Below are 14,507 nucleotides of genomic sequence, written 5' to 3'. Positions count from 1 at the left end.
GCGGACTGGAAACCACACCATTAATTGTACTAACGTCAAACGTCAACTAATTGACAAGTTGATAACAAACATAACCTTAATTAAATATTTTTCCTTTAACGTTGGGGCTCCCTACTTTTCTTGTAGTTTTTATAGCGTTTTTCTTTGATGAAACCCAAAAAATCGAAAGTGAAATGAACAGCATAGGGGAGGCCTGCACCGACCTAAAAAAGGAATACGACGATTGTTTCAATTCGTGGTTTTCCGACCACTTTTTGAGGGGCCGTACCAATGACTCAATGTGCGCCCCCTTATTTAAGATCTACCAAAATTGCGTTAAAGTAAGTCCCAGGTCATTGCTTATTGTTTTTGTTCTTGTAGTTTAATTTTTTTTTAGGTTTTGTGACTGGGTTGTAGTGTTTGATTAAGAATAAAACTGATCAATACACAGTGACCCAGATTTCTGTGTTTGTATTCAAACAATTGTTTATTTTCACAGCCTTGCCTGTTCTGATTTGATCTAAATTGCAAAAAACCCAATTAAATTTAGTAAATTTCTTATTTTAAGCTTTGAGTCATCTTTTATCTTGTATAGTAAAATTTACTAACAATTAACTTTCTGAACTAGTCACATTTTTGTAGAAAGCCATGAAAGACCAGAAACTAGACCTGGAAGAAGTGTCCAAAGACTTACTAGGAAGTCCCCAAGAACTGAAACCACCACCACCAAAGTCATGACAGTTGTCAAATTAAGTTCCTTTATATTGATCACTAAATCTGATGTGAATTACTTTCTTTTTAGTGAACATAAGCATATTTTTGTGATTGAACCAAGCCCTAAGGTTGTTATTATTTTCTAGGTTTTGTAAATACAAATTTAAGTTTAATAAAAATCACCTCATTATCTGTTGAGTGTATATTGGTTGGTTTATATACAAAAAAAGCATATTCAAATCATAATAGTACTTAGAGAGTGTAGACTAAAAGTATCATTTTTTCTGACCGGACTTCAGAGGCACATCAAAGACTACAGGCAAGTTGTTGGGTATATAGTTAATATCACAAGTGGAAGCATTAATAAAAATGATTTTGCCATCTGAAGTTACCCCATACCCTAAAAAATAGGCCCTTAGTAAATATGTATTGTGATTTTCTATTTAATACCTTCATGTATGTGTCCAAACACATGATACTTGGGTTTCACTCTATTTTGAACTGTAGAGAGCAACTCAACACATCCAGCCCTGACTCCAGAACACACTAAATCACCGTGGCCTAAAGGAGGTGTGTGGGTGATTAGGATATCTGTATCTTCAGGAATTAGGTCCCATTTTGATAAGCATTCCTGACCGCGTGGTAAATTAAAAGCCCAATTACCAAATTCTGGTTGCCTGAAAATTACAGGGTGGAGTTACATTGTTATAGCTTTTTGAAAGCATCAAGATACAAAATGAAATACTCCAAAACCTTCTAGCCTATCTTTTTTTGATAAAAACTTACCAAGGACTTCCATAAATTTTAATTCCACATATTTCAATCCCAGAGTCTTCCAAATACACACAATTAGTCAAGTACTGCCTTATATTAACAGTATTAACAGCATCCCCTATGTTATCCTTGGTTTTACCATAGTGAGGCACCTCATCCTCAGCAGGTTGACTAGAAAACTTTTTCTTAAAGCATGTGGCAAACTTTTCGTCAAAACTCAGCTCATGATTGCCAGCTATAACAATTTTGTGTCTATGTGGTAAAGTCTTGAGCCATTTATTGAAAGCTGTGACTTCCTCTTTCTGTCCACATTTGGTGAAATCACCAGCATGGATAAACACGTCCCCGTCCGGAATGTCAAACATAATATTGCGGACTAGAGAGTGTGTATCGCTCATACATACAAATCTCAGTTTGTTGTCCTCAATAGGTTTTTGGGGTGGTTTCACATTGATTTTGACAAGTTTCTGAGTCTTGCTGATCTCTTTCCAGGCCGCTGTGGGATGGTCGCTGAGCGGGTGCACTGTTACCTGGTTTTCCATAGTGGACTGTCCTAGTTTAACTAGTAATCTGTAGTATTAGCAGGCATATTCTGTTTAAAATGTGCCTTGATGCTTTGATAACCCTGAAAGATAACAGAGACTTACTTTTAAGTTAAATTACCGCGAATTAAATAAAATTACCTCATTTTAATGAGTTTAGATAACATAAGAACATATCATCAGGATTTTTTTATTAAAAGATTATTATTTTTTAAACTACACAAAACAAATTGTCAAAAAGTTAGGTTAGTTAGACATTATACCATCGATTACTGATTAGGCAATGTAAGAATCCTCTCTTATTAGACAAACATTAGATAAAGATAACAACTGATTTGATAGGAATAATAGATATACTTTCAATTAACAAGGCATTCACATGATGGCATTACCGCAGTAACACCGTAGATCACATGATAGTGTGTGGGTGTACCGCCATGCGTGGACGAAAAATTCTACTGAACTGAAATAACGTTAGATAATTACAGAAACCTGATGTAGGGAACCTGGGTACTGCGAAACCCAGTTTCAGCATTTAAAATCGGGAATACTTTTATTACCAATACATAAATCTTGACACATGGTGAATGAACAAAAAAACAAATTATACAGTACACTGTAATTTTGCGCGTTCTAGTAGGACCGGCCGCCAATAGATGGACGTACACTACTTACAGGAAACTTTAAATTAGATCTAGCTTCTTTGGAAAGTTGTGGAAAGAGGGCGCCACACGGATAGTAGTGTGGCGCCCTCTTCTCGCACTTTCTCGAAGTAGCTACAACTAATTTAAAGTTTCCTGTAAATAGTAAACACCCATCTATTAGCGGTTGTTAAATGTGCATTCACCATGTGTCAAGATTAACTATAAAATTCGTTCAGACCGTGCTTGGCGTTGGAGACAGACGGGTTCCTGCACCATCACCTGGGGCCTGTTATAGCCGCTCGCGTAGGCGTAGGTCATGTTCAGAAAGAAGCTGCCCTCGGCCAAACCGTGGCGGAAACGAACGATAAAATTGTACTCTCCCGTGTTTGCCGCATCACTTTTATTAGGAAAAGGACAGCTTGATTTTTTTTTTTTTGAGGCAGTATTGGTTGCGGTATTATCTGTAAATTAAGTTACAGTCAGACTAAGCTAAGTTTTTCACCTCTTCCAATTTTTGGCTAATTAGTACTCCCGCGGCTTATGTAGCTTTTAAAAGCAATTTATAACAAGCATCGATGGTTCAGTGGTAGAATGCTCGCCTGCCACGCGGGCGGCCCGGGTTCGATTCCCGGTCGATGCAATTACTTTTTTATTTATTTATACTTTAAACTTTTACTTCATACACTTGACATTACTCCCACAGATACACACACTCATAATTCGTATGGTTTGAAGAGTAAAAACCGAAAAGTGCTTTTTTCTCAACGTTGCGAGTGTTTTTACAATGCTTCCTTGGGCAAAGTAAAAATCAATGAAATGGTAATTGACGTAGAGTACTAGATGGGTAATATAATACAAGCAAATAGAAGCTAAATAATTTTCGCCATTTGTTGATCATCATTTGTTCATATTATATAAAATATAAATGCTTTACAATCACTAAAAATATACACAAATAAATAACAAAAGTTTATTGAAATTAAGCTAGTTTAAACTTAGATTTAAAATTGGCTGCTATCAGTTTATATGGTTCCTGTACCTCAATTTCAGTCTTGGGAATTTGGAGCAGCCTTTTTATTTTAGGTGAGAGCAACACAAAATTTTGCAATAAACCATAGGCACTTGAGGTAGTCCAATACAAAACCAAGCACTACAAAATGGACAAAATGTTATCTATAATATTTTTATTTTATTAATGGACTTACTGAAGGTACTGAAGCTCCTATAGGAATCATAACCAAGCTAACAGCCCTAAAAATATTTGTTAAAACCTTCTGCATCCGACCAGTTTCACTAGTAGGACTTCTGGACAATAGTTGCAACTGTAAACCTTGTTGTTTTACCATTTGAATTAACAGTGTTGAGTAACTTACCTCAATAATAGCCAAATTTAGAATTCCTAAAGTGACTGGAAAAATCCAGGACTGATCTGGGACAGTCAAGTTGGGGATAAAGCTAAACCCTCCCATACTGAGCTCAGAAAATATGACACTGGCATTCATATCAGGTACAGGCAACATATAAACCAAGTTTCTAATACTAACAGACACACACACCCATAAAGGTATTTGAAACCACAACAGCACTGTGGTTTTAAGGGGGTGACAATTGTCTCTCACCACTAAATTGTCCCACTGAGTTTTCATCTGTATTAGCCAATTTCCATGAAAATCTTAAGTAGCAAAGACCTAACTACTTACAGATCTTCTGAATACAGCCTGAGCCATCCTCTCATCCCACTTGTACATTCTGACAGCCATTGAGGTTTCATGTCTTAACTCTTCAGCTATGGCTGGCAGTTCAAGTTTTAAATTCTCCAAACGAGCTATAATAATCTGTTGGTAGACTGCAAATGGTAGGGTTACAACTGATCTGTAAGTATCTTAGTGAAGCTGAAAGCCAAAAGTGTTTCACACAAGTTGTTACCGTAAAATAACAGTGGAGAGGACAATACTGGCCCACCATGGTAGACCAGTGCTTTCATGAACTTGTAACAAAAAATCCTGGCAGTACTCGACTGGGGTGCTTTCGGACAGGGTTTTAAATAACCCCGCCTGCGTTGCTGCTAAAGACTGGACGCTAGATTGTACAGAAAAGTGCCTCTGAGGCCCCACAATGCTTGTCGTGGGTCGGTTTAGTTGAATAAGGCGTGACAGCCTAGCGGGGGGGCCGAGGCGGATTATTTTAAGCATTCTGTACAGTTTAGTAGCGGGTGTTGCATGTTACGACACTCTTAACATGTTAGGAGTGTTAGGACATCCCTAAAAATTCAGGTTTTAACTATTTTGGTCGATGACGCAATTTGTAGGTTATGTTTACATTTGTTTGAATGTGCAGCGTTGCCTAGTGTAAGGTCAAGGTTAGCTGACTATGGAAATCAATTCACAAATTCAGCAATAACTAAAAACGTATTGCTTTGTCAGTAGTTGAACTTAAACTGATTTTTGAAAGTTTCAACAATCTTTTTGCATTAATTTTAAGCCTATAAATAAGAAAAGGCTTTTTTACGCCGGTATGTTGGGCTACATTTTGACAGACTGGGGTTTATGACAAAATCTGGCAACGCCGCTTGCAATTGACCCACTTTTTGACAGATGTTGCAAAATGTTTCTGTGTTGATAAACTATTTGTGGGCAGAGTAATGTTTTGATTTTTTTCTATTCAAAATCGCTTTTTTATCCCCCTCGCCAGTATTTGATCGAGTTTACAACGTGCTTAGCCTTATCGCTACGTATTAACGCGGTAAATCAACCGCAAGTGTAGTCTGGAGAGCCTAAACATAGGAGGGAAAGTGATTAACAGTTTATCCCCCTTCAAATTTGATAAAAGTGAATTATATAAGTGTTTAGAAGTCCTAGGACAACTTACCAGGTTACTGAACCTTTTAACACCTTAGGATAGACAAAACTAGAATTGATCAGGTAATTGTCACCTCGTGATAACAGCTTTATAGTTATTCTTTTTAGTTTTAATACAGTGCCAATAAATAAACTTTTAGGCACAATGGGTGGTAGTTTGTCCACCCAGGGCCTTATAGACAATGTCACCAACTTTGTCACAGGCAGGAAGCGCAAGCACTCTGAAAGTGATGATGATGATTTCAATAAAGTAATAGAGATTGCCTTGCATACCCCAAAAAAGTAAGTTTGTTTTAAATTTATAGGTAGTTGACAGAGTGGATGCTTTGTTATGTTATCAGTTGTGTAGGTAAATAGGAGCTTATATCTTATTCTAAGTCTGCATCAGACATTATCATTCAGTAATGCATGTGCTAAGAGAATTTATATACAAAATGTCTGAATAACTTGCTAATCATTTGAAGCCACACAATTATGTATATAATATTAATGGAAAATCTTAAATAGTTTAAAATTTAGAATACTTTTGAAGTTTTTAGATGTCAGGTAAGTATATTCTTCAGACCTTGATCAGTATTTGTTTGTTGATTAGCAAGTTTAGTGCAAAACTAGTACATTTTTATCCTGCTCAACCAAATGTCATACCAAACACAGTTATAAAAGGTAGCAGAATCTTTTATATCTGAAATAATTAAACAAATACATGGTTTCTTTGTTTATAATTATATGGGTTTTTATCAGGAAGAAACTTCAATGTACAGCCAACTACATTTACCAGGCTCTGTTTCTTGAGGGCAAAAACTCAGATGTGACTGTTTGTGCTTTGGGCAAGGAACACTACTTGCACAGAGTGTACTTATGTCAGAGCCCTTATTTTGCTAGCATGTTTGGTGGGTCTTGGTTGGAAACCACCCAAAAATATATTACAATTGATATTGTTGATCCTGCAATCACTTTAGAATGTAAGTTTAGACTTTGGTTGGTTTCATGGGTTCACTAATCTTCTACTCGATTTGCAATGTAATAGCACTCCAAGTGGTGTTTGGTTCTCTTTACAATGCAGACATTGCTTTGAATCCACTGGAAATAGTACCGATTCTAGCTACAGCTACTATGTTTCAACTTGATGGACTTATAGAGCAATGCACTGAAGTTATGATGGAAACCATTAATCCTAAAGTATGTCTCTAACAATTTCACACTACATTGTAACGAATATTTATTTAAAAAAGACATCATTGGACTACTACAACGCCGCCTGTCAATACGGCGATCGTAAACTGCAAGACGCTTGCATACGTTGGTTTCTGGTTAATCTGATGTCCCACTATTACACACACTCTGACATGGAGTTGCGCACCATTCCAATTTCTCTGATGACCAAACTAGTGGCCCATCCTGATTTGTTCACCATCCAAACCGAGTATTCCATTTATGTGATGCTCAAATACTGGATCTACACCATGCACCATGCAGACGATGGTAGACCGTCCATTTCCACTGTGAACGAGTTCTTTACTAATAGGGAAGGTTGGTTGAATAAGAGTAGTTCAAATGAATCCTATAAAAATTGGAGTTTTGTGCAGATAAAACTCCTTATTTGTACACCAGTGAAGGTCGGGAATTTATGTCGGTTTTCCAAGAGTTACGCCTGCAAAACTTAATTTCTCATCAGCTGGACATTGTGCTGATTCTTAGAGATAATATCATCCCTAAATCCTGGATGAATCCTGTTGTATTACAACAGTGGAAGAATGTGCTGAGAGTTAATCAAAATGAAGAGAAAGGGTAAGTAATAAAGTGAGAAAAAAAATGATGAGTCTGTTTGTTCACCAGTTAAAACAAATATTAGCATTCAGTCATAAATTTGATTTAGGCCGAGCAACGTATCGGACGAGCTGTTCCTCAAAGAAAGCATCAGATGTGGGCGCATGATCAACTCAAGAGACCGGCACGTGTGGAGGTGGACAGGGTTCCATTTTGGGGTTGACCTCCTCATGATCACCGACAATAACGCCGTGTCGATTAAACGAAATCACCGATCTGAGTTTGAACAGTTGCTCAGTTTCCAAACCAATCGACACGTTGCTATCAGGTTCATTTTTAATTATCCGATCTGGATTTTTAGAGTGACATTTCTTTATCATGTAGAGTGACAGCGGCCCGTCTAAACGAACAAAAACAAATCATCTACATCAAACAGTCGGACATTCAAAAAATCAGCTTGTCCAGGGGCGAAGAAGTGACGGTGATGTCCTTTGACAAGGAGCAGGAGTATCCGATTATCATTTCCGCCAACATCCTGTACATCACACCCGAGGAGGAACAAACGCAGACGGATCAGACGGTGTCGGCGCCTGCGTGTAGCCCGGTAGACTGAGCTAACAAAGTGGCAACAATGGACTGTACATATTACCCACTCGAGTCTTATGTTAATCTCCGGGTATGGGAATTTACTAGTATTTTTCTACCATAGAAAACGTTGTCGCTTTCAACCCTGACTACATATATAAGCTTATAATATGTATTTAGGAAAATAATATTTGATTTCTAGTCAGTTCACCATTATTTAGTTATGACTGGTTTAAAGGTGCTCCATAACTGTCAAACTGTAAATTTGGCAACGACGTAAACAGTTCCTGTGAGGTGCAATTTTTGTTAAGCTGTTAAACAAAATACAAGACGTCAGTTGTCTCAGTATACAGGTTAATATGGTTTTTAATAGCCGTTATACAAAAATGTAGGTTAATTCATTAACCACAGATTATTTACAGGTAAACTTATCTTAAATTTTTTTGAATAGCTTCTAGAGTAGTTGGAGTATTACTACAATTCTTTGTGGTACAGGAAATCAAATTTCGTATTAGTTTGTACTTGTTTCTGGTTAGTCTCATTTTCTTATGTTTTTTACACAAAAAATTACTTTTCCACGAAAAGAAATCCGGTAAAGTATGATAGATATATTGAGTAAAGTAGAACTTGTTTCAAATAAGAAATCTGATTAACCTACTTTTTTGTAACATTCAGTATGGGTTAAATTTATTGGTGGTAGACACTGTGCAGATAAGTTACAGTTGATAATTTGTAGGCTAGTCTAGCCAAGCTATAGTTTGGCTACTAAACCCAGGCTAATCTATCCTTATTATATCTGTTTATTCTTATTGATATTTGGTGTTAGTCACGTGCTCAAAAACCACGTCATTGATAGGTATTGAAAATTAGTTGTTAATTGACTTTAAGTGTGATTGTTTAGGTTTTTCTAGTTTCTGGTGCCATCTAATTTTAAAAATGGACTTTTTGCTTGTGTCAAGCTTTAATTGTCCCCCATTTAGTTTAATGAGAAACTATATCTAGTATCTACTTCTTGTTGTACATCCCTTGATATAGCACTTGATGGTAAAGTGAGTTGTTACTTATTTTTGTACTTAATGCACAATAGTGCAGTTATAGGACTATACAGGGTGGGTATCTACTTGGAAACCCACAGCAGACTATCTTCGGTATTCCTTTAAAGCTGGCATTAAAAACAAAACATTTGTTTATAAAATAACCTTCCATATGTCTTGAGAAGTTGTATTCGATTTAGCTCTAACAGGGTGTCTATATAAAATTCTTTTACATATTGCTGGGGTAAAAACATACATAAAACAGTTTGTCCCCCTGTCTTTCGAAAACCGTCCGCTTTTGGATCAAACAAATTCAGTTAAATCATCAGGTTTTCACCACAAGATATTGTATGGACACCCTGTATCTCTGGAAGTTCATACACAACATTATCCTAAACCACATCAAAATCTAAAAAAAAATTGTATATTTGATATGGTTTTCAAGATCTCACCCTGTATATACAAGACGTGTGTATGTATTCTGTGAACGTTTATTTGGTTAGGGACCTTTGATAAGTATAACAGATAAATTTTGTTGCTTCAGTAGCAGTCTCTAACGACTATTTTGTAATAAACATTAACAAAACGTACGATATAATATTTACTAAAGTTTTCTCTTAGTGTTTTAATCACCTGGTCAGTAATTCTGACAGCTTTTACACTGTCATTGAAAAAATGTGGCCAAATCGAACTCTGGACATTTTTGAGCAACACTCCACTTATTTGAAAACCCCAAAACATGATTGGTTGCACGCTCAACGTGCCCATTATCCCTACTTGTTTAATTGGTCGCAGATCGTGTTTGCTCCGCCTATTTTGCCGAAAAGGGAGACCCAATTAGAGTTGCGCCGGACTTACCAAAGAAGGCACTACCCACGATTAAGTAACCGCTCCTATTTGGATGATTATTACTGATTTGTATTAAATTATGCAAGTTAACAAAATTAATGTTTGTCTTTAAATAATATTTCTATAACCAAAAAGTAAGAGTATATTTCATTCAATGAGCATGAATACAGTCTAAGTAAAGATCATAATGGTCATTTAATAAACAAACCTATAACAAAAACAATTAAGGTACAACATTTTGTTTTAGTAACAATCGTCGCATTTCCATCGACCGCCTAGCTTTGTGATTAGCATTCCTCACTCTGTCATTAAAGTCACTTAAGCTCAAATACCGTCTCAGTAACTTTTCAATATCCTCCACCAATTGTTCTCTATAGCCTAAATCGAACAATTTCTGAAACATTTCGAATCTTTCGTGTTCACCCACGGTTGCGACCAAGGCGAAAGCGACACTTTCGACCCGCAACAAGTTCGTCCCGGATTCCACGCTCCAATTATAAATCACCGGTACTGTTTCTGTGGCAATCCGAAACTGTTGTACGGAATCAGTCAGGGACACGCACAAATCTGTTAATAAATAACGGTCGCACAGCACTATCATGTCCAGTAAAGTGTCCAAGTCCAAATCCACATCTTGTAAAGAAGTGTTGGAGTATTTGGTGTGTAAAAGATGGAGGAGACAGCGGAATGTTTTAGGATCCACGTTGGACAAGGTGATTAAGTTCTGTCCGCTTTCTTTGAAGTGCCCATCGAGTAAACCGGCAAAAAACTCGGATTGTTCGACTAAAAAGTCGCGGTCTGCTTTAATGATTGTCCCATCATCCAATTCGAAAGCCACTACAGTTTGGCAAGTGTCAGACATTTGGTATTTGTCCACCGTTAATTTGTGTCTGCTCGTTTTGGAGGATTTGGTGGGGTTGTCGATCAGGAGACAGTTGGAAGCCATTTGTACCAGAACTTTTAAGCTACGCCGGATGTCTAAGTCGTCATTTTTTTGCAGCAGCTTCATTAGTACATCCAAGCCGCCGCAGTTTAACATTAACTTACCCAAAACTGTACGATTACTGTAAATAATATAATGTTATTGTGAACGTTTTAAATTTTTTTTATTTTGGACAATTTTTAAGTTGTTTAAAAAGTTTAAACTTACCTTACAATATACGGTATTACCATCACAAGTTTCTCTTTGGTGTCCAAATCACCACGCATCAATTGGTGGGCGATCTCGCCTCTCCCCACGCCTGATTCGGCGGTGGTAGTCAATTCTCTCAAAATCGTAAAAGTGAAATGGGCATGCAACAAACAACGCGAACAAGAATCGTGATTACCCGGTATCGTTCGCATTTCATTCAATGTTTCGATGTAGCTAGTTTTCATTAAAGGGATCAGATGATCGTGTTGCCTGTAAAGTTAATTATGAATTCAAACATACTAAATGAGTTTTCTGTATGTACTAACTTAATAATATCACAGATAACGTTTTTGACTGCAAATTGCTCGGTGATGGACCATTTGGTAAGCTGGATCAACAGATCCACATTGGCAAAATGAGCATTCAGAGGGCACACTTTCAGGTAGGATTTCAGTAATTTGACAATTTCGTGACCCAAAGCCTGCTTCAACGATTTAGGGAGGACGGTTTTAGTGACCGGAGGTGCATCTTCTGTGAATTAATATTGAATAGTTGCTAAAACGATCGTTTTTTCACTACCTTCTTCATCCATGAGATCTTGATTTTCCTCCAAGTCTGGCAAGTTTGGAGATTGTTCAACTGATTTGATTGGAAGATCCAACATAGTCAAGTCCTCCTCAGCCTCGCTACATATAGGAGAATAGTCGTCCGAATCTGATTCTAAAGAGTTAAACGGTTTATTTTATAGTTTTACAGGCAAGTTATCTTACTTACCATGAACAATTGATTGTTTAGGACTTGAAGCCGGCTCACTCCAGGATAAGGCATTCACACTTTCCCCGTCAGAACTGGAACAAGGACTAGGACTTCGCGGACACGCCCTGTATTTGGTGAAAATGTCCAGTTCGTCGTCGCTTGAACTGGGGCTGTTTGCACACTCCTTCGATGTCTAATTAACAGTTCATTTAAGACAAAATCAAAAAATATCAAAATTAAGAAAACTTACATCCTTTTTAATTGAAGGGGTTGAAGGCGGTTTCCTTATAAGTGTCGCATCATCAAACCAATACTTCCGCTTTCTCTCATTCGCGTGCTTCCAGCTAAACACACTAGGAGATCCAACAAGCCAACTCAATTTATCCACCAGAACCGGGATAATACCGTGATGCAATTGACTAACCATCAGCCGATCATCATACTTAAATTTGTTTAGAGTGTTTATCAACAAACTGCAGCAGTTAATCTGCAAATTTGTGGTTTATGAGTAATTGAGTTATGAATTTAGGACTAAATTGTCTTTACAGTGTTGTTAGAGACTTCCTGGAACTCTTTGAGAACTTTAATTAGTAGTATGGCGGCCTTTCCGCATCTTTCTTCGTTCCTATTGGCTGGATGATCCAACAGGTAACAGAGACATTGCAGATATTCAGTGTAGTGTCCGTCAAGCTCTATTTGAACAGTTAATTTCAGGGAGTTTTTTAATAAATTGCAAGAAAGTACCTTTAATTATGGAGTGTTTTTCCAACATTTCTACAAACTTGGAGCAAATTTCTGGTATAGGCAACTCTGACTGCAATTGTGAACTCTTAATTAAGTTCATTACAATTTTAACAATTTTTCTAGGAGCCAAAATTAACACGCTACTTAAATGTATCAGGGAATCTCCTCTTTCGGTGTTCCTCATCTAATAAAAACTCCTGATAATCCGGAACAAAGAAAAACAAAAATTTAATAAACTCACCTCTAAAATCGAGTGGTATTGCTTGAATCGCGAATACTCGTAAATTACCCTGATAATGTCTAAAAGCATTTTTTCCTTGGACTTATCCTTGTTCAGCCACTGTTCACTGTATTTGATAAATAGCGCCCCTATAGCTTTTAAAACACCAAATTGCTTCACTAAAGTTAATACTGTCTGGGAGTTCTGTAACTCCCTAAAATGGAATGGTATAATGTAGTAACACTAGAACTTACAACTCAAAGGAAGGATATTGGTTAACTCATTTTATTAACTAATTTACCCTATTCCCTAATAATTCAATAATTTATAATTTAATAAAGTAGTGCATACAAGATTTAATAACAGATGTTTCTTGTGAGACTGTCCTATGCTAAGTTGAGATTTGAATGTGACAGTTCAGGTGCAAAATGTCACAGTCAAAACAAAACTTAACTTAAGCTGTCCTAGAGCCTGTTAATGCATGTCATTAAATAACTTTTTAAGGAGGATTTTTAAATGGTTTAAGATTTCAAATTGCATATATTAGGTGAGGTCTCAAAAACTCAGCAAATACCTATTTTTTTGTCAAGAAGGACTTGCACTATCTCAAAAACAGGCAGAGCCTAAAATACCAGTAAACCTTCATTTCAAAGTGTCAAAAAATGAAAATGGTGTTAAATTATTGTTACAATCATATAAACCTGTAAATTAACTAAAATTTTGTTTTTAGTGTTTTCTGGCTACATTATTCAGTTAATGGCTCAAAGAAGTGGTAATATAATTTAAAAACACTGCAACAATCAAAGTTTTGACATTAAACATAAGAAGAACTTGTAAATTGCATTACTATATGGTTTCTTTATAGTTTTCAGTAGTATTTTATATGTTTGTATAATCCACAAATATCATAAAGAAACCTTTTAATAGACTATAACTGGGACACCCTTTAAAAACCTGTTGTAATTACCTTAAAGCTCTCAAAGCTGTTGTAATAGTTGCTTCAGATATTTTTTCTCCTTCTGGCAATTCATCCCTAGAAGCTTTAGTAACCACATCAACTAAATGTGTGATAATAAAAGGTTTCTTGTCAATAACTATTGTGGCCCATTGTTCTCTATGTTGGCATATGTTTCCTATCACCCGGAATGTCCTACCATTTATGCTGTCTTCTTTAGGGTGTTTCTTCAGTAACTGGTTTAGCACTGACAGTATATTGTGTTGAGTTATCTGTAACCATGAGGTGGCAACAATAACTTGATGGTTAGAGAGGGTGAAAAAAGCAACTTACCACCTCAACAGTGCAGGGGCGGTCCATCAAACAGTTTCCCAATATGCTCAGGGCTAAATCAATGCATTGTCTTTGAGGAGCGTTGCTTAAAATAGCCGTAATTTGCTTGAGACAGCCACTCTCCCTGAGTCTGCTTATGTTCTGCTTGTGTTTAGGCCACTCCACTGCGCTCCTTATGGTGATCAGCGCTTTGAGGATGCCCCTGGATACGCGTTGTTGTTGCACCACCGCGATTGCACCCTCTAAACTGGAATTCGACATGGTTTTTATATCTAAAAAGAAATTTTACTAAAAAATGTTCATATCCAATGTTTACTTTCTGTTGTTGATAAAAAACACACATGATTGTTGTCAAATGTCATTTTTACTGTCAGTGACATCAAGTGTTGTTCTGGTCTTTGTTGCACCTCTATGTGCTAGAAAAAGTCAAAAAATTAGGCAATTGACAGCTGTATGAAATAAAATATGTGGTTCGGTGGACTGCCAAGTGCCAGAGTCGGCATTTATTTTGCTGTTAGCAAATAATACCTTTAAAAATTGTTTCTATTCTATTTCTCTTAAATAAAATAGAATACAGAGCAGCTGAAAGTATATTACTGAGGCAGTGCAGATATCTGTAAT

At 36.7% G+C, this 14,507-nt stretch overlaps 5 protein-coding genes and 1 non-coding gene across 11 annotated transcripts; 3 read left to right on the top strand and 3 right to left on the bottom strand.

The window, feature by feature from the left end:
* Nucleotides 1-54: 54 nt before the first annotated feature.
* Nucleotides 55-896, top strand: LOC145732262 (TP53-regulated inhibitor of apoptosis 1-like). The gene is made up of 2 exons (XM_081984404.1): nt 55-320; nt 622-896. The coding sequence occupies exons 1-2, from the start codon at nt 174-176 to the stop codon at nt 715-717; spliced, it is 243 nt and encodes an 80-aa protein (XP_081840530.1). The 5' UTR covers nt 55-173; the 3' UTR covers nt 718-896.
* Nucleotides 881-2,309, bottom strand: LOC145732261 (UPF0046 protein T07D4.2). 2 transcript variants are annotated; one of them, XM_081984401.1, is made up of 4 exons: nt 2,151-2,309; nt 1,480-2,092; nt 1,144-1,370; nt 881-1,093 (listed from the first exon to the last, which is right to left on the bottom strand). In XM_081984401.1, exons 2-4 carry the CDS (start codon nt 2,007-2,009, stop codon nt 969-971), a joined length of 882 nt encoding a protein of 293 aa, XP_081840527.1. In that variant the 5' UTR covers nt 2,010-2,092; nt 2,151-2,309; the 3' UTR covers nt 881-968. The 2 variants fall into 2 exon arrangements, with proteins under 2 accessions (XP_081840527.1, XP_081840528.1); XM_081984402.1 differs by having other exon boundaries at nt 1,480-2,081; nt 2,131-2,285.
* A 913-nt stretch (nt 2,310-3,222) lies between these two features.
* Nucleotides 3,223-3,293, top strand: TRNAG-GCC (transfer RNA glycine (anticodon GCC)). Its single transcript has one exon. It is a non-coding gene; the product is annotated as a tRNA-Gly (tRNA).
* Nucleotides 3,294-3,609: 316 nt separating this feature from the next.
* LOC145732249 (cytochrome c oxidase assembly protein COX18, mitochondrial) lies at nt 3,610-4,966 on the bottom strand. Its single transcript, XM_081984381.1, has 5 exons — nt 4,580-4,966; nt 4,354-4,525; nt 4,027-4,299; nt 3,859-3,975; nt 3,610-3,803 (listed from the first exon to the last, which is right to left on the bottom strand). The coding sequence occupies exons 1-5, from the start codon at nt 4,843-4,845 to the stop codon at nt 3,633-3,635; spliced, it is 999 nt and encodes a 332-aa protein (XP_081840507.1). The 5' UTR covers nt 4,846-4,966; the 3' UTR covers nt 3,610-3,632.
* Nucleotides 4,967-5,238: 272 nt separating this feature from the next.
* gcl (germ cell-less) lies at nt 5,239-9,506 on the top strand. 5 transcript variants are annotated; one of them, XR_014178976.1, is made up of 9 exons: nt 5,240-5,574; nt 5,652-5,793; nt 6,253-6,473; nt 6,539-6,690; nt 6,744-7,041; nt 7,098-7,299; nt 7,388-7,606; nt 7,663-8,255; nt 8,333-9,506. XR_014178976.1 is itself a non-coding variant. In XM_081984362.1 (8 exons), exons 2-8 carry the CDS (start codon nt 5,657-5,659, stop codon nt 7,889-7,891), a joined length of 1,458 nt encoding a protein of 485 aa, XP_081840488.1. In that variant the 5' UTR covers nt 5,239-5,574; nt 5,631-5,656; the 3' UTR covers nt 7,892-9,506. The 5 variants fall into 5 exon arrangements, 4 of the variants coding, with proteins under 4 accessions (XP_081840488.1, XP_081840487.1, XP_081840486.1 ...); XM_081984362.1 differs by having other exon boundaries at nt 5,239-5,574; nt 5,631-5,793; nt 7,663-9,506; XM_081984361.1 differs by having other exon boundaries at nt 5,239-5,574; nt 5,620-5,793; nt 7,663-9,506.
* Nucleotides 9,507-9,874: 368 nt separating this feature from the next.
* Rnb (BTB/POZ domain-containing protein Rnb) lies at nt 9,875-14,233 on the bottom strand. Its single transcript, XM_081984341.1, has 11 exons — nt 13,887-14,233; nt 13,566-13,825; nt 12,620-12,812; nt 12,379-12,562; nt 12,181-12,326; nt 11,885-12,121; nt 11,653-11,827; nt 11,458-11,598; nt 11,205-11,409; nt 10,897-11,148; nt 9,875-10,810 (listed from the first exon to the last, which is right to left on the bottom strand). The coding sequence occupies exons 1-11, from the start codon at nt 14,145-14,147 to the stop codon at nt 9,970-9,972; spliced, it is 2,895 nt and encodes a 964-aa protein (XP_081840467.1). The 5' UTR covers nt 14,148-14,233; the 3' UTR covers nt 9,875-9,969.
* Nucleotides 14,234-14,507: the final 274 nt, after the last annotated feature.

This window comes from Ips typographus, linkage group LG7, assembly GCF_016097725.1.
Source record: "Ips typographus isolate SLU linkage group LG7, UJ_Ityp_2.0, whole genome shotgun sequence".
Classification (NCBI taxonomy): domain Eukaryota; kingdom Metazoa; phylum Arthropoda; class Insecta; order Coleoptera; family Curculionidae; genus Ips; species Ips typographus.
The sequence above is the reverse complement of the archived record's forward strand: the minus strand, read 5'-3'. Positions and strand labels throughout refer to the sequence as shown.